At 31.2% G+C, this 19,236-nt stretch overlaps 1 protein-coding gene across 1 annotated transcript in view; it reads right to left on the reverse strand.

Moving 5' to 3' along the window:
• Positions 1-744: 744 nt before the first annotated feature.
• Positions 745-19,236, reverse strand: part of LOC113404788 (protein white) — a 30,947-nt gene continuing 12,455 nt past the window's right edge. Inside the window, exons 4-13 of the mRNA XM_026645813.2 lie at positions 15,444-15,515; positions 8,780-8,959; positions 7,936-8,093; positions 7,308-7,488; positions 6,772-6,948; positions 6,068-6,199; positions 5,449-5,677; positions 1,535-1,640; positions 1,252-1,423; positions 745-953 (exon numbers count right to left, since the gene is read on the reverse strand). Of these exons, the coding sequence (XP_026501598.1) occupies positions 852-953; positions 1,252-1,423; positions 1,535-1,640; positions 5,449-5,677; positions 6,068-6,199; positions 6,772-6,948; positions 7,308-7,488; positions 7,936-8,093; positions 8,780-8,959; positions 15,444-15,515 (1,509 nt within the window). The 3' untranslated portion in view covers positions 745-851. The remainder of the gene's footprint in view (positions 954-1,251; positions 1,424-1,534; positions 1,641-5,448; positions 5,678-6,067; positions 6,200-6,771; positions 6,949-7,307; positions 7,489-7,935; positions 8,094-8,779; positions 8,960-15,443; positions 15,516-19,236) is intronic.

The raw sequence follows: 19,236 nt of genomic DNA on the forward strand, positions 1-19,236 counted from the left end.
AGTAATTTAAGGGAAAGTACAGATACTGAAACAGAGTTATCTAGTTCAGGAGCTAGAGCAAAGTTACATAGTTGGTTTTTACAAGAAAGTTTTCTAAATAAATTTGAATACGTTTAAAAAACCAGTGTTTGAGATATCATAACTCAAATTCAAAAGCAATTCTTATATATCATCATCATTTGGAGTGAGTATTTGGAAGTACTTATATTTAATTTACACAATATATAAAATCAATGCTTACTAAATTATGCTATGAACGCCCCTAAGACAATTTTTATACTTAGATTTTAATGTATATTATGAATACAATTCATAATTTAGCAAAAATTTACAATATATATTATTAGTATAAATTTATATCGTGTCGTTTAATCTTTTATGATTTCAATATGTTACATATTTATCTGGGTTTATATGTTTAGGTTGACCGTCCACTGAGTAATTAGCGCTATTAGCATTACACCATAACTTTATGATCATTATACTTGCAACATTAACAAATTTATCCAACTATCAATTTTTCATATATTTAGAACATAAAACAAATCAAAAAAATCAATGAAAAAATCTTACTTAACAATTAAATATTTTCAAACAACCAAAATTTAATTTCTAATATTAACATTCATAAAACACTTATCTGCTATACTACAATATTCGAGGAATTTATTTTCCAAGTATAAAACATAATACGCATGAAAATTATTACTGACAAACATCAATTAAAAGTAGCTGTGATGTGACCCCTGAGCAGTGAACGGTTCATGGGAATAATAGTTTCAAAACATGTTCCTAGACTGCATTGTTGAATATTTCTGTTTCGATAGTGTTTTCTAGTAACTTCAAGGCCCTTACTTACCCCGGCGAGTGCGCCAAAGTAAGGCGAAGTAAGCGAGCAGACGAAACCCGACGAAGAGTAAGATCATGTTGACGACGTCCATTGTGAAATCTTTCTGCAACGTAAATAATAAATATTATTAATATTGTTTGCTTATTTCCTGATTAACTGTTTGTTTTTTTAATTTATTGCAAGAAAATAATAAAAGTTCTAACAGTCGAAAAGTATACCAGTAGTGAAAATTTATTAATTCAAATATAATTAAACCGATTAAAAATTGCGTGCAACCAGTACAAGTAAGAGAAGAGAAGAGAAACAGACAGAGAGGGCCTTTGTTGTCAGAAATGTTACGTTACATACAGAAATATCGGAAGTTTCTCAAGTAAGTTTAAAGTTTTAGCTCAAAATCTTACCTCAGAGAAGCTCAGTGTTGTTAAAACCACTTCTCCACTAGCGGGACAGGTGAAATTCTCTCTGGTGCAAGCGATACTCTCAATTCCAGACCATTGGTTCACTAGTAACGCTTCGTTACCATATCTGAACCAAGACAGATAAGATATCCAGCCTAAATATGGTGGCACCGATCTGGGAAATTAAAGAAAAATTTAGTATTAAATTGTCTGTTTTCCATATCACTTAAAAAATCAAAAATAGGCAAGTACTAAATTTCGCAATTCAAAATATGTAGCATCTTACCCAGAATTCAAGAAGAACCCTCCGAACAGCATGAAGGGGATGATGATTGGTGGTCCTACAGATGCCGCCATGCTCACGCTGCTGCTTGCGCAAGATATCAGGTAACCTGAGAACCATATTTGAATATAAAATATGTATCTAAGCAGTTCATGAACCTTAAGTTATTTACCTAATAATAAATTATTTTATACCGTTCATATTATGATTCTTATCTCAACACACTATTTGTTTTCTGTTTTTAATTTTACGTGTAACCTTTACTTTCACGTACAAAATGTGTTTAAAATACACATAGATTTATATTCTACGCATAATTATATATTTATGTATGCATAGAATTGATTGAGTTACTTTTCAATTCTACTCGGTAGAATATACCTACATTCCGAAACGGTGGTAGCTTTACGTTTGATACAGTTCTGTAAAATGACGACTCAAAAATGCTTCTAAAAACCTACTTGAATAAAGTATATTTTTAATTATGGTATATTTATTATGCTAATATATAACTTTGAAAAGTTCGTTTTTTAATTTGAGTTATTGTGATAAAGAACTGATTTCCTCGCCAACGACACATGCAAAGAACTTAAATATTACACCCTGTGAATGTCTCGTTGGTCTATTGGCTAATATGGCTGCAGACTTCACTATTTAAATATTACATTTATTTATGTGTTTAGACGTGTTATTTATGTCTATCATATTACAATATTTTATTTATTACCATTAATATAAGAAATAATTAATAATATTATGTTTCAAATAAAAAACAAAATGTTTATAACAGTTCACAAAAACATTGCTAGCCAAAAAGTACACTCTAATACGGTTAATCATATTCTTAATCCTCGCTTTATTTAGTTCGTTGAACTCTTCACGTTTGCTGTCAACAAGCTTCACAAACCAATAAGTAACGCTTCATCGCGCCACCTTATATTGTTAATATCAACCTGTCTTATATAACGCCACGGTGTAATGGAATGCCTAATTTTGTTATTTCGTTCAATTATAACTCGATAAATTTCTTTCAGAGTAACGATTTCAAAAATAAGTTACTTTATTTTAAATAAATGCTATTTCTTACTTGATATACATGCAAAAAAAGTATTATGTAATTTACTTTCAATATTTATTTTACCCAGCCCTAAAGACAGGCAGTTAAATTATCTGCTAATAAAATATTTCCTCTTGGAGAAGGCATGGAGCTTATTCCGTCGTCCAATGAGGATAAGTGAATAGAGGCAGAGGTAATTAAAGTAGAATTTATCAATGATAAGAAATAAAAACTACATTCACAAGTATAATAACCAAAATGTCGCAAGATACAAAACCGCGTAGTAAACTTAAATCCTTATTTATATTTGAGATCTATACGTGTACATATTTTTAGAGTTTCGTATATATAAAATAAAAACGGAATCATTTTAGGAATACTTTCTTGTTTATTGATAAATCGGTCAAACCTATTTTCACCGAATCTCCTGAACGAAAGCAATTGAAATTTTCTACTCTCACAGATTTCAATGACTCAATCATAAAATAAACAAACGTATTCTGATATTTGAGGTAGAATTATGGTTGAAAAAAAACCAACATCTTCATGTGGCATATAATACATTTCACCGGGTGCTAGGTAACTACCCACTCATCATATTCTAGCGGTTTGAAAGGCGAGTGAACAAATGTAACTACAGGCACAAGGGACATAACATCTTAGTTTGGCAATAATCAGCCTGTAAATTTCCCACTGCTGGGCTAAGGCCTCCTCTCCCGTTGAGGAGAAGGTATGGAGCATATTCCACCACGCTGCTCCAATGCGGGTTGGTGGAATACACATGTGGCAGAATTTCGTTGAAATTAGACACATGCAGGTTTTCTCACGATGTTTTCCTTCACCGCCGAGCACGAGATGAATTATAAACACAAATTAAGCACATGAAAACTCAGTGGTGCCTGCCTGGGTTTGAACCCGAAATCATCGGTTAAGATGCACGCGTTCTAACCACTGGGCCATCTCGGCTTGGATTAATGTGTTTAACAATTTAATTAACAGCATTGTGTGTTCTACTATGTAGCTGAAACGTCACATAAGAGCTGGTCACAACTACGATCATGGCGCAAGGAAGCTTCACATAAAAAACAACATTGTATAATAAAATAGTTGTCCGTTCCTACTACGTACGAGTATAACTCATAGAAAGTTACCCTTCCCACTTCCCCTTTTAGTTACAATTTCCAAAAATCATTTTATAGTGAGCGTCTACGCCGCGAAAGGACGTTACGAGTTTGCTAAATTTCAAGTCGGACCTATAGTTTCAGCGATCCCGTTATGTCAGTCAATGGTATTTTGGTTATTAACATTTAGAATATTATACACATATATATTCATACAAACCAAAGTAAGTCATAAAATCGTTAAATACTTTACAGTTGTATAACTATATTTTTGTTTATTCCACCAACCCGCATTGCAGCAGCGTGGTGGGTTATGCTGCTAGCCTTCTTCTCAAAGGGAGAGGAGGCCCTAGTGCAGCAGTGGGACATTTACAGGCTGTACATGGACATGTATGTATATTTTTGTTCTAAAAAAATAGTAATATTTACATGTATGATATATATTACATTAAAAAAAAAACGAATTAATAATAATTAAATATTGTATCATTATCACTGAACAAGAAAACCTAAACATGAAAAGTTTACAAATAAACCTGTCAGACGTACATAAGTTGTTAATTTCCTCGGAAACTGTATTCAGTACGGAACATTCTCCATACGTGTTCGACTAGCACTTGACAGTTCTTATAATTTATGATATTAGCGCGATTAAAGTGCATCTAATATATTCTATATAATACACAGTATGCTTTCGGAGCCGCCGCTTTGATCTCGAGTCTTATTATGTACTGTAATGGGATAAATATTAGTATTTAATTGATGATAACGAACTCAATAATTAAATTTACATTTTAATTTTAAATTTCATCAGACGTACTTAAATATATATAATATGCTTGTAATACGATTTTAATCGCTCTATTGACAAACGGTTTAAGTAGATAATAACAACTTTGTTATTATTACGCAACAATTTATACTAGTTAAGCAAAATTTTCAAATTTCTAAGTCTTTAAGTACAAATTAAATAAATCACTGCTACACAAATAGGACATCAACAGACCAACTTATGTAAAATAATTTTTATATAAAATGTTTGTGTACTTTTTGGGCGTTTCAAATTACACTATAGTTGAAGGTGGATGGCACTATTGCCTAATAGATTTGAAAAAACCGGTTTTATGTTACAAGAACCTCCGAAGGGCCGAGGCTTTAAAGATTTACGTAAAACTAACTAATAAATTATGTTTTTTTCGTATCGTCAAATCATGTTATTAATTTCTAGAAGCTACTAAACAAATGAATATTAAGGATGTTTATCAAAGTATTTTTATACTTTTTAATCATTTTATTACCCCGCATACGCTTAAGTATAATGAATGTTGTATTCAAGCTAGCCAAATGGATATATGCAGCGTTGCATTGAGAAAAAATAGGGACCTTATTTGAAATTTGTTAACATATTATTGATATAAATATTTATCTTTTACTTTTTGTAAAATGAAACTTTTTCTTAAGAAAAGTCATCAAAACAGATGAATTGCTAATTACATATTTTTTTGTGCGTGCGTGTGCTATAAGATTATTTTAAAATAGTTATTAATACTTATCAATAAGATACGATAGATCATCATTTGACTTCAATTTTAATAATGTTTTTTATTTTTATTACTTTGCCTTTACGCCACCTTTACCCAATTACCTTAGGGCCGTGGTGCCCCACACCACCTTGCCCTGTCACAGCTACGTTATTGGTTGCTTATTCAATCTAGAATTAATCAAATGTGTTAACTTACCAAACGAAGTAGCAACGTTGGTGATCAATGCGGCCAAGCCTGATGCAATGAAGAACCTCTCCGGCGCAGGATTGAGGCCTATCATGTAGTAGGCTATGGTGGTGAACACGAGTGGTATGGTGGCGAAGACTGGCGCCTCCGCCAGGGTCTTCGAGAGGAAATAAACATCAGCTCGATACATCCCCGAATGATGTTCTCGGATAAATATCGGCAATTCCGAACAGAAGACCTGAAAGTTTTTTTTTATATAGAAAAATATGTTGGCAATTTTATCGTTTTTTTTTTTTGTTTTAATATTATTGCAGTATTTACTTGAGTAACTTTAATTTACTATCAACGTTGAAAGATATTTCATTATAATACATATACTAAGGGGAGGGAGACCTTATTTAGCGACTCGACGATCAAGCATATTATTGTTATAAAGTTATTGTTATATATTATGTTATTTTACTGTATATATTCACCACAATTTATTGAATATTGTTCGATATATTGATATTTATATATATGTATTATCTTTAACGAGCCTTGGTTGTATATAAATAAATTTAAATATTATTAACAAAAAAAGATGTACGAAATCCTTATAAAAAAAAAACTAATTTGTCGCACTCACATTGATTACAGCGAAGATGTTCTGGAAGGTCATGTTCGTCAAGAACATGAAAATCGCTCCATTAATATTCATTACACCATCCTGGTCTAAACGTTGTCCAAAATAAATAACGCCGATAAGTAATGATACCATCTGAAAATAATACGTCGTTATATTTCTATAAAATATTTCACAACAGACCAATTTCATATAACTACTTGAGAAACTCGGTAAGTGGAAGTAGGATTACACGGTCATTAAGTTATTAAATGTTATTTCATTAAATGGTTCATTAAATGTCATGTGTTTTTAAACAAATCAAAAAACTAAAATATTTATCGCTTTACTACCAAAATATCTTCCAGAAATTCGCATATTTTTTAAATTGATTGCCAGTATAAAATAATACTCAATTAAATAATGGATTTTGGAAATTGTCCTGCGTCGGAAGTCGAACCTGTTTCCCTTGGGTTTTGCAGCCAAGCTGCTCTGCAATTAATCTTTGCATCGTTAAATTCTTTTCATGATATATGTATTCGTTTTGCCTATATCTTCAGAATATATAATATTATTTTTCTGATTTATAACATACACAATAATTAAATTCTTATCGTGAATCACTTCTTAACCTGTTCGTTTTCTTTCTAGAAAGCCTCAAGTTTTTCCTTAGTTGTTCGATAACTAAAAAAAAAATAGCTAATAGAAGAATATAAAAGTTTTCTTACAATTGTTTGCAAAAACCGCACTTTGATCAGCATAGGTTCCTTAGTAACGGAGAGCCATGAACGCCACAGCACCGCCCTGAACTGCGCGCACCACGACGCCTTGTACGGGGAGCGACGCGCGCGCATCGTCACCGCGCTCGACCACGCCGCGTCCGCCCATCCGGATGATATTTTGCGCTATTTATTCAAAAATTAAAATTAATTAATCCTCTTGACCAAATTTCAACCAGGACGAGAGTCTCAAAGTTATCTACGCAGGATATTACAGTCTACAAAAATTTATGCAAACACTAAGAATGTTTTGATTGTATAACGTAATAACTTTTTATTGCTCTGGGCCAAGAAATAGCCAAAGTAATAAAAAAATGTACCGTTTCTAAAATATGTTAATAAAATATCGATTCGTTATCAAGTACGGCACAAAGTTATGGTCTTTGCCAAATATTCAGTGTCCTTTTGTTTAGTTACTTATAGTTTAATTAATAGCAGCATAAATGTATTATTTATATCCAAAGGTGTCATCTTGGGCCTTTTACCTCATAGTACAAAGCATTTTCTGCTTCAGCTACTAATTTGCAGCCGTTTTCAGACTTTGCAAAGGCAGTGCACACGGTATCTATCGTGTGCCGTGTAGTATCCTCTCGGCCTGGAACTCCAGCTAGGAGTTGGATATAATGATCTGCAGGGTTGTAGTTGGCAGGACACGCTGCTCCAAGTCTACGATACGTTCCATTCATCAATATAGTGAATAGTTTTATCTCACGTTAAATTATAATATTGTAAAAAAGTAAGAAAAAAGGGATGTGTCGTGGGACACCTGATTGGAACGAAGTTGCATTTGCTATATATTACGTTTCAAGTAATAGACAATAAAATAAATTAACAACATTTGGAAATATATAAATGACAATAAAATTTATGTGTGAATTAATTTTTTTTTTATAATATTGTATGAAACCGTATCCAATAGAAAGAGAAAGAGATAAAAAGGTCGTCTGGAGGGGGGCGCAACGTTTTTATTTCCTTAGATGACGATTTCTGACAGTTCCCTCTACTACAAGCCGCGTAAAAAAACTTCGTTCCAAAAAGCTTTAAAAATTTAACATGAAAATTAAAATTGAAGATAAATTTCATTATATGTGTAATATATTATTAAATACTTACTCTCTGAAGAACTCAGTAGCCTGATCTGGTGATCCGAGGAAAGCTACTCTACCATCAGCCATAATGAGCAGTTTATCAAACATGGCATACAGTTCGGAAGACGGTTGATGTATCGTTACAACTATGGTTTTGCCTTTTTTCGCTAAGCCACTAAGAACCTAATAAAGAAAACATTTGCCAATATTTAACATCTTATTGCTAACTATAAACGAAGCCGCGTTGTTGGTTTGAGCCCTATAAAAATATATTTAAATAAATATCAGCCCGTAAATGTCCTAGTGCTTAGCTAAGGACTCCTCGCTTTTTGAAGAGGTGGTTTGGAACTTGTTCCACCTCGCTGATCCTGATGAGTGGTAGAATTTCACTTTCAGGTTTCATCACAATATTTTTCTTCACCACTGAGCACGACATGATTTAAAAATACGAATTGAGCACATGAAAATTCAGTGAAGTTTTCCTGGATTTGAACCCGCAATCATCGGTTAAGACGCACGCGTTACAATCACTCGACCATGTTGGCCTAAAATATGAATCGTTAACTCGTAATCGTTACTCAACTTTAATTGTCAATATTTTCATTGGACTGACTTTACGAACTAAATAGGTCATGCGAACACTTTTCAGTAATTAACTGCTCCTTTGTCAATATACGTTGGTTTATAATGTAGTACAAAACAGTCTGTGTACTGGGAACTATGGAATTTAAGGTATTCTTCCTTACCTTCGCCTGGTTCTATAATCACAGTACCACGTTGTAATATAAATATACTTTACATTCGTCGAATTTTAATTTATTTCTGTTACTGAACAGAGGAATGCGTACATGGTGTTGCTTGTCTCTTACCTGGATGACATTTTGCGCCATGAAGGAATCCAAGCCAGAGGTGGGTTCGTCACAGAACATAAGCGGAGGGTCCGTTAGAACCTCGCTTGCGAAGGAGAGCCTTTTCATTTCACCACCAGATATACCCTTCAATCGTCCGGGGATTCCGATTACAGTGTTCTGACACTTAGTAAGCGCCAGCTACAAAAAAGAAATATTTTGTTTGAATTTGTATTTTTTAGTAAGTAATATGTTTCAACTCAATTTTATTTTTGTATTAAATTCGTCATTTTTTACATAATCAGACGTGACACAATTTCTAAATAATATGGATATTTCATTCGTCTAACATTTGGTCTTATGCTAATTAAGCTTTAAATTTAACAGTATCAAACAGAACAAATATAAATGATATGTTTTTAATATGGATATATTTTTTATTCTAATATAACACTTATTTTTGGTATTCTGATAGATTTAATCAAGGTTCTCTGATTAGTTGAATTACACCGAATGTTCACATATGCCTTTCAAATTACGCTATTTTATTTTTTAATTATAAATTTCCACGTTGATCTAACAACTGCTTATAAGATTGTAGATACTAGGTTCAATCAATCGGTCGAGTAAATAAATAGATTATTCCGACGTGAAATTCACAGGAGCAGACTGGAACTTGCTAGTGTTTACAGTCGTGCACCTGAATTGTTTGGCCGTATCGGATTATAAGAACGGAATAATAGAGAGTATATTTTATAATTGTACATAATCATGTGTTCAACAATAGTGCCATATTATGTTTTGCGCATTTAACTAGTCTCCCTTTAAAATTGCCAAGGCTGAAATCGGTTAGAGGACATTGACATGATTTTTTAATTATTTTTTATTCTAGTTGATTTATATTTCGTCTTCAAGCAATTTACACAAAATAGACAAAGTGTTTTTCTTATCAAACGCTTTCGATTCAACCATCAATGAAACAACAACTTTGAGACGTATAAAAAAGAAAACTTAGTATCATTGAGAACTATTTCGTAATCTAGCCACAGTCTAAATTAAATATATAAAATTGGGTTGTTAAAGTTACATAAAACAGGCGAGGAACTTGACAGATATAGTTTTAAAGTAGGCGAACGCGTGCAGTGATACAACACAATGGGATTATGTCGTCCATACTTCTTCGGTTACACGCCTTTAATCCAATTTCGTTACACTATATTTTAACGACCCTCATTATCTGTGATAAATTGTTTATCACAAAATTATTTAATAGTTACTTCAAATGTTTACGTAGCAACAGAATTATTAAAGGGCACAGTGAGACATTCATTAGTGCTAAAGAACATAGTTTTTGTGTTATATGACTTGTATTATATACTTGTATTGAATGTACATATTCTATTGATATACTTAATCATTTAATGTTATACTTTTTAGTTTCTTAAGAGTAGTCAAGCGTAATAGTATTAAATAACACATTGTTAGTTGAACAATATTGCCATACGCTCCAGTTCTCTATTTAGAATCTATACTCCAAGTTATTCGCGTAATATTAACGTACCAAAATTTATGTTCGTAAATCCATTATTGTTTACATTTGTTGTTTCGGTTTCAATGGCTAGTAATGCTGGTATTGTAATTATTTTCTTTTCGACTGGTATTTACTTTTCGTCTTCGGAAAATGATAGTTACATTGTTACGGTTAAACTTTATTAGTCATTTTAATAAAATTAACTTCCATTCGTGATAGCAGAAAAGCTATTCTGTAAGACAAAATGATACACGATGTTCAATCCGATATTAAAATAATAAAAACGTAATTGCCATTTTGATGCGTGTTCCTTCAAATAATATAATTCCATTTTTTGACATGACTAATATTACACCATTAAATTAAATTCATAGTTATCAGTTCGACATTAAGAGACAATTTTTGTTCAATAAAATTACTTGTTTCCGTTTCCTTACAAACTTGAGAATCCACTTTTAAGATATTCACGCTATTTTGTCATTAATATATTGTATTATTTTTTTATGTAACAAGCCTTATTTTTTTTAAACATAAGATTTATCTTTATTAATAGGCAAAGTTAAAAATATCCGTGATACCGTATTCTAGTCAATTTCGCATGTCAACAAAAAATTCCTTTACTGGCAATTCTGATACAACATTGTCGAATTCCATGTCCGTTTCTTATAGGCGTACAAATAAAAACTGTTATTGTAATGAAACCCGTACTTGTTACATATGATATAAAAAAAAACCTGCCTAGTTTCTTTCCTCGGTTCATTTCAGGTCCGAGATGTTTATTTCCGAACCGGTGGAAGATTTTTGCCGATGAATAAGCGAGTGTAACGCTTATGAATAAAAATATTGACTACAGAATGTCTCATGAACGTTAAAATTAAAAAAAAGATAACCGAGGCAAATACACATAAAAAGTTTCTTACAAATATTATCTGTTTAAAACGATATCTGTGTCTTTAAACAATAAACTTTTTGTCAATGAAAACAAAGAAATGATTGAAATAGCCGTTTGATATATCGAACGGTATTTGGAGGATTTTTTTTATATATATTGTGTATAGGCAGACTGGCGAACGTGCTACCTGATGGTAAGTGGTCACCAACACCGATAGACCGCTACTGAAATAAGAAATGTAAATCATCTCTTACATACATCGCCAATGTGCCACCTTGGGAACTCTCACCCTTCATACCGGAACACAATAATACTAAGTAATGCCGTTTGGCTGTAGAATATGTGACAGGTAAGTGGTAAGCAACAGTAATATTCATTAGAAGAGGAAAACCAATTATTTAATTTATATAGTATATAATGTTATGTAGAATACGTGATGAATAACTGGTTATGTGTGAAATCATCAAGGTAATAAATTTTATATACTCTATGTAGCGAAATAACAGATGTGCAATTATGAAAGCCATACGTTTTGTGTTAAACAAACAAACACGGCTCAAATCTGTAATTGATTGAAACGTATATTATCTTTTAAAAGATTTTATTTAACTTTCAGTGTCGTTTATCAGTTTGTTTGGTCAAATGTTGTAATTTGAATAAGAACAACTTCCACTTATCATACGGAACTCAAATTTTGCGTGATGGTTTGGCAATGACTTGATTCTATACCCAGGGTTGTCCCCAGAGGAACGAACTCTTCAACGGTTTACAGTATATACACGAAAATTTGTATAAATATTTCATCATGATAACTTTTTTTAAGTTTCACCACGATATGACTGCGTTGTACCGCATTTGGGGTTGGCTCTTGTTGATACAACTCCTCATTAACAACAAATATAAAACAGAACTCCTCAATGATTAATAGTGCAGACACGAAATAACGTATACGCTCAAGCACAAGTTCAACCAAGGATCGGGCCATTGAAAATTTATAGGTATTTTGTGAGAATAGCCGCCGTTTCTGTGATTTGTCAGAAGGACATTATCATCACGAATTAATGAGCTATAAAATTCATTAAAAAATATTTTAGAATCATAAAAATAGGACTACACATATAAACGCTTCAATTTTGTAAAATATTCAAAATGAATAATTCATCCGATATTAAATCTCAAATAAAAATCACTTTGAATCTGTCATATTGAAATAATTAATTTATATACATATATATACATATATATATTATAGTTCATACATTAGCACACATTACATTACATACAGGTAATGTATGCATATACGGTCGCTGAATTAAACAATTTTGTTTTCTTATTTATTTGCATATAATTTAAATTACGTAGAAAATAAAGCATAATATATAAAATGTCAATCAAAGTACTTTTTGCTTTATTGACATTAACAACATTGAATTCTATGAATTAATGAGCGAATAATGGATACTGACTTTTTTAGTTTTTATTAAAAGACTCGACTACAATTTTATTGAACGAAAATATAATGTTACATAAACACAAGTTTATGACTTAAATTTGTTTGATATTAATATATATGTGTATTCTATATGTGCATAAAATACCATTTACTGACACATCACGAGATATAGAGAACTAAAGATCCGGTTGGCTTAAAATTTTAGCATACTCATTGTCCTCTCGCGACGTAGACTTGGTGAACACTGAGAATTTTTTTTTGTAACTTAGTATGTATTTTACACGTACGAAGTCCGGACGGGTTATTAGTATTATATATAATATTGTTGTTTTTTTTTGCTTTCCTGGGCGATGAAAGTATAATTTCATGGTCCAATTTTAAACCAACTTATATTTTTAATTAAAATATAAGTTGGTCACAAATCACAAAAGTTAAGGCACACCTTATGTTTTTAATTAAATCGGTAAAAGCTTTAATCAGAAAGCAAAAAAAATATTATCGTTTAAAAAAGGCTACTTCGATAACAATGTGCAAATAAAATAAATATTGTATAAATACGGCTACTTTAACGATAATATGATTTAAGGCTAATGCAAACTAAATCTTATCTTATAACTTCTACAGGTGACTAGGAGGCCAAATTATTATTCTTGGTAAAATAAAAGTAAAAAATACTGCATTCTAAATGGTATTCGGTAGCGTTTTTTTTGTGTTACGTGCAATTATTATAAATATAATATGTTGTGTGGGATCATAACTTTGTAACAATAGATTTAGTTGCAAATTATTCAATTATTAATGTTAAAAGAACTTTTAAAATAATTTTCAAATAAATAAAATTCATTCGATGTTTGATATTAAATTTTAGCTTAAAGTTTTTAAAGTGGTCTTGAGTACTTATTATGAGACATAAAGTTATCAATTTTAGGTTTGAATGCACGTTTTAAGTGGAATTTATATACAAAACCTGTTATATACTTTACGCTTATGTTTTACAAATTGAAAGTTTTTCTTTGTAAAAGGCAAACCTGCGAAATGACCATATTATGCTTTGTAATATTATCCTTCAGACATCGTAAAAGATGAGCTACTTCTTACACTGTCAGTACGATTCCAACCTTGAGATCTAAGACGTTATGGACATATCAACTTGTGCCTGGACTTACCCTGGTTCACTCACCATTAATGTCGGAAAACATTACAAAGCGTTAATTGAGTCGCACCTATGCCGGCTAGCCTGCACATCTCTCGCCAACGGCAAAGGTTTTTTTTTAGAAATGCAAGCATGTATATTGAATGATAAAAATTGCAATAGCAGTTACTATCTAATAATTTAGGTAGATATTTGAAAGGATGTAAAAGTGAGTGCCCAGCTCACCCAGACGGATCTGCAAAAAGTCCTACGACTTCGAATAGTTTTAGAAGTGCAATTATTATGGGCTACAAAAAATACGATAGCTGATCGTATACATAGATAATATAATTGAATAGAAGTGAATATTAGCATCATCAAAACACATCTAAAGTCTGAAGAATTATGCGAACTCAGTATATGTTAAGAAATAAGTCAGAGCCTTCATAAAATAGTAGAAGCACTTTAAATAAGGCAATATATAATAATAAGACTATATAATGTGTGTGAGTAACTGCTTTGCATATGTTGAGTATAGTGCGACTAATATCTGGTTTGAGCACTTTCTTATTGATTTTATTTTGTAAGCAATACAAGCTAATGTAACAGTTTCTATTGACTGGGAAGTGATCGAATCGACCGAGAAATTCAATCGCTATGATCTTATCTTGTTGCCGAACTTGTCAATTCGAGCGAATATATATTGTACCTACTAACTGAACCTGCTGCTTTACTCGCGCGAAATTTATAAAACACAAACTTCAAAACCCCGTTTTATCTTCTTAGAGGTGGAGTTTCGTAAAATCCGGATGGATTTTGTGATTAATCAGTGAGTGGTATTTATATATATATATTATTAACTTATTACCATTTATTACACATTAACATATATATATATATCTTCGTAATAGGCACTATCCTGTTGTATATAAAACACAGATTATAGACGTCATTAATTAAAATAAAATTATATTATATTTATAATAAAATACAAATGTTAAAATTTATTTTTAGAAGCTAATTTTAATAATATGTTTTTTTTTTTATTTTTATCGTTTCGGTTAATTATAGCCGAGATATATTTAGAAAATAGCAAAATGAAGATACTTGATTAAAATTCATTTAGATAGTAATATTTTTCCATTTATTGATAATATCGTTGGGATTGGGACTTGGGACGATTTTGTATAGATTTTTCTTTTAAACAAAATTTTCTTAGACAAATACAGATTTCTCTATATTTTTTGGCTTAAATTTTATACATGTTACCGGATACAGTAGTAGTAGATTTGTAGTAACAGTATTTCGCCAAATTGTAAACTCTCGAAATATTATGAACGGCGCGTGTAGTTATGTAACTGGTACTGGGATTTGATTTAAACTATAAACACAAATTTTATCTGTCTAGACTTACTCTAAACTTTATATTATTATAACTAAAGGTCCATACAAGTTGACCTTTGATTAGATCTAGACAGAGGTTGGCACTACAAAAAAAACTGAAATATACGAGCAAACTTTATTATCTGGGTGTCCATGACATGCAGCCGCAATTCTGTACAAAATTACCAACCTTGTATCAATATTTGTTAAAGCCAATGTTTCTATGGTTTTTTTTTTATTTAGTTTACTTGAATAGATTATTTATATGATTATTTAGAAAATTAAAATACGTACTTCAGATATGACTTCTTGTACTCGACGCATGCGCTGTGCGTATGGTATATGCCGATCCATTCGGACGAGTGCCTGTGAATAGAAAAAAATATTAATAAATAACACGTATTAGTAACAAATTAAAAGGACTTAATACTCTGCTATATTTTTTACACTTTACGTTGCTACATATTCGTGTAGATACTAAATAAAACATGTTTATTGTTATAAAATAAATGATCTAAACAGAAAACCGACATGGCCTAGTGGTTAGAACATGTCAGTCTTAACCAACGATTACGGGTTCGCATGTGACCACCAATCCGCATACGTGGAATAAATACCAAAAACATAATCAATACGGAGAGGAGGCCTTAGCCTAGCCGTGGAAAGATAAATACTTCATAATGTTTATCCCTTTTTTACTTTTTTATGTTACTTCACCAATTATTATGTAAATCTTGTAAGTAGGTTTAAACGAGTTTTTTAATAATTGATAAAGTTTAAACTTGCACTTAAGTTGCCGGCGAGAATGCAACGTAGTATACCAACTAAATGTAATTCTTCAAATTTATCGCCTAAGAAAAGCTCTCGAAAGATTTTAATGAGCAAAAGCGCGTCGTTTATCGTGACGGCATACGTCTGACGCTCTCTTATACCGGGAAGCTCTTTCCACCGCATCTCGCTGCTCCCTACACGCTACTTCCAACGACGTATACGCACCACGTGCGTACCTGGTGCGTATACTTCGTTGATAACATTATTATTATAATAAGAAAAATGTATTTGCTTAACAAACGAAAAACATATTTTATCAATTTAGATGTCTCATCGTCTTGCAAACATGGTGTGACGGACCACATTTTTAATATTAAGATTTTAAATAAATATATTTGTAGTCACGTACTTGCTAAAGTTTTTAATGTCGTATGTATATCGAACAAGATGTATGTATTAATCATATTTCATATTTAAGACAGGCTAATTTAATTACGTAAATTAGTATACAAAAAATTACTTTTACATTTTCTCAGGTTGATCAAAGAAACCAATAACCTATTATATAAGAACTACTAGACCGTAAATAGTGTTCATTATTATGAATACGCGAGTAGATTAGATGTATTTTTCGAAGGAAAACATCAGTGACTTAAAATCGTTTACATGAAGGCAGAGGCAGACATTTTAATTATGCATTTTATTAATAAACAAGGTATTCAATATATTAAATCTCGTGGTTGGTGAAGTCTGTATATCTTGCAGGCCTCTATCTACGAGTCACCTATTTGCTATACTGATCTGAAAATCGATTCAATCAAATCAATTTTTGTCTAAATAGGTTCAGCGGTTTAAGGGTGGAGGTAACAGACAGAGCTACTTTTGCATTTTTAATATTAGTATAGATATTGCAAATTGATATCGAGTATACAGCTGCAATAATTGTTTAGTGATAAAATAATTGCGTAGTCGGGGGTGCACCCATATAGAAACATTGAGCCATTATTTCTCACCCAGAAATGGAACTGCTTATCAATATCCTAGCGATACTAAAGTGATCAAGTGTAGCTATATTAAATGTAGTCGTTGCTGAACTATGTTTCTCGGGTGAATCGGCACTGAACCGAAAACAAATCGATCGTTGTCGAATGTTGAAAACCTGTTCGAGTATGTAAATTCGTTTCGAGATAATCTTACTATATGCCTACTTTAATCTTCCAAATACATTTTTATTTATTTTCATGTCGACTTAAAAAAAAGGGAAAACTACAAGATTGAACAGTTGGGCTATTCTGTAACAAGAAACTCGAAACTCACCGCAAAACACGAGCTTGAAATGTCAGAATGACTATATTAATTAAAAAACTATATAAGATACACGTATCAAAATACCGTATCACTGTACGAAGTGTTTTATTACAGAATAGCATTGCAGATCTTGTACTTTTAAAATTTTAAGAGAAACGTCATATTAATCGAATCGAGATCAGTTGTTTTAGTAAAAAATAAAATCATTTCTTAACCTGCTTAAAAAAAAAGGTTATGTGATTGCCCGTATTTTACGTAAGCAAGCGATTTTTTTAAAACCTACACGACTTTCTTTTATTGTCTTTAATGCCTGGATCAAATCTTGCAAATGAATTTTAAAATAGTTTTAAGCAAGATAAGCTGAAATGCACACACTTAGCAATGCCAATGCTGTCGTATATTTTTTATTCGTTTTAGGTGAATCTTCATACGTGGGATCAAGTAAAAACTTGTTTCTTTTTATGATTCTTTCAAGGAGGTAATATATTAATTATGGAAAGATTTAAGTTACTAAAATATTAAGTTAGCATGTAATAATACCGGTGGCAAGGGTGTCAACGGTGATTGGATGGGGAAATGCTGCTAACATTCTTGCCACCATTCCACGCGCTCATAATTTTTATTGGTAGTTCTTTTGTTTATTTGTATACACATAGTTTGAGGCCTTAATATAAAAGAAGTTACTTTCAAAATTATCAATTTATGTTTTTGTACCTTCTGATGTAAACATCGCCGAATGTGAAAAAATTCATAGCGATTTGCTGGTACGATACGGCTTATTATCACACAAACTTATACATTATACACTTAACGCTATTTGTATAATTTACAGTTACCGTATATGATTTTTAAAATTACTTCCACTTAAATACCTTCTTGTTTTCTTATTTTTCTAAATAACTAAATATTCGAATCTGTATATATATATATGTGTGTGTGCATGTTAATTTATCTATAAGAATGTGTATGTGGTTGTGTGCGTGAGCGTAGAATGAGCTTAAAATAAATGCAATATTAAAGTTTACGTGACTCGTCTTTATGAACTAAGAGTGATGTTCATGATTGCACAATATATACTCACATAATCATTTTAAGGCTAGTAAGTCGTGATACAGGTACTAAATAAGTTTATATCGTAATGTTATATAACACGTTTACAGGATTTAACACATGTTTTTATTTGAAATATATAACTTTATTTTATTCGTTTGACATTGTAGTTTTTTTCTCAGTTTTTACTTTCAGCAATGTTTGTGTGAAGTACATGTTTAACACATTTCAAATTCTATTCAAATTATATTCTTAAATAATTATATTATTATTATATAAGTATATTATCGCAGATTTAACCTATAAAAAACTGGTAGCTATGAAAATATTCGTTAAACATTTTTCCGGCGATTCGTGCGCGTTATATGTGAGTACGACATTATGAATAGAATGTATTAACAAATTCAAGTTATTTACGAAATTCCTGTTTGAATTCATTTAAAATATACAAACCTTTGAAACTGATCGAGAGTCAAGGTCTCTACGAGCAGTCGTAAGGTAAGTCAACATAAGATCATTCTTGACATAAAACAATTTTAAGTGGATTTGAAACGCATCTTAGTATCTGTTTACTTAAAAAGTCATGATTGTTTTAAAGCATAACACTCTCGTGTAATATTGAGTTTTAATTATATTTTATAGTTTCAAGAATTATACTGAAAATATGCAATTAAATAAAATAAAATATACGATATTATATTATTACTTAAAAGCCCTCAAATTGTATATATTCGAGAATTATTTATTATGACTTTAAAATATTTTAACAATGTATAAATAACTATAGTTAACACTACCATACAAAATAAAAATAGTACATAAAATAAAGGATTTATTTTATACTATAATATGCTAATTGCGGTAACTAGCGTTATTAGTTGTAATAAAGCTACTTACCTACCTATATATTTTTAATATTATTTATGTTTGGACACAAACCAGACTCCACTTTAATGAA

Source organism: Vanessa tameamea, chromosome 8 (assembly GCF_037043105.1).
Source record: "Vanessa tameamea isolate UH-Manoa-2023 chromosome 8, ilVanTame1 primary haplotype, whole genome shotgun sequence".
Lineage (NCBI taxonomy): Eukaryota > Metazoa > Arthropoda > Insecta > Lepidoptera > Nymphalidae > Vanessa > Vanessa tameamea.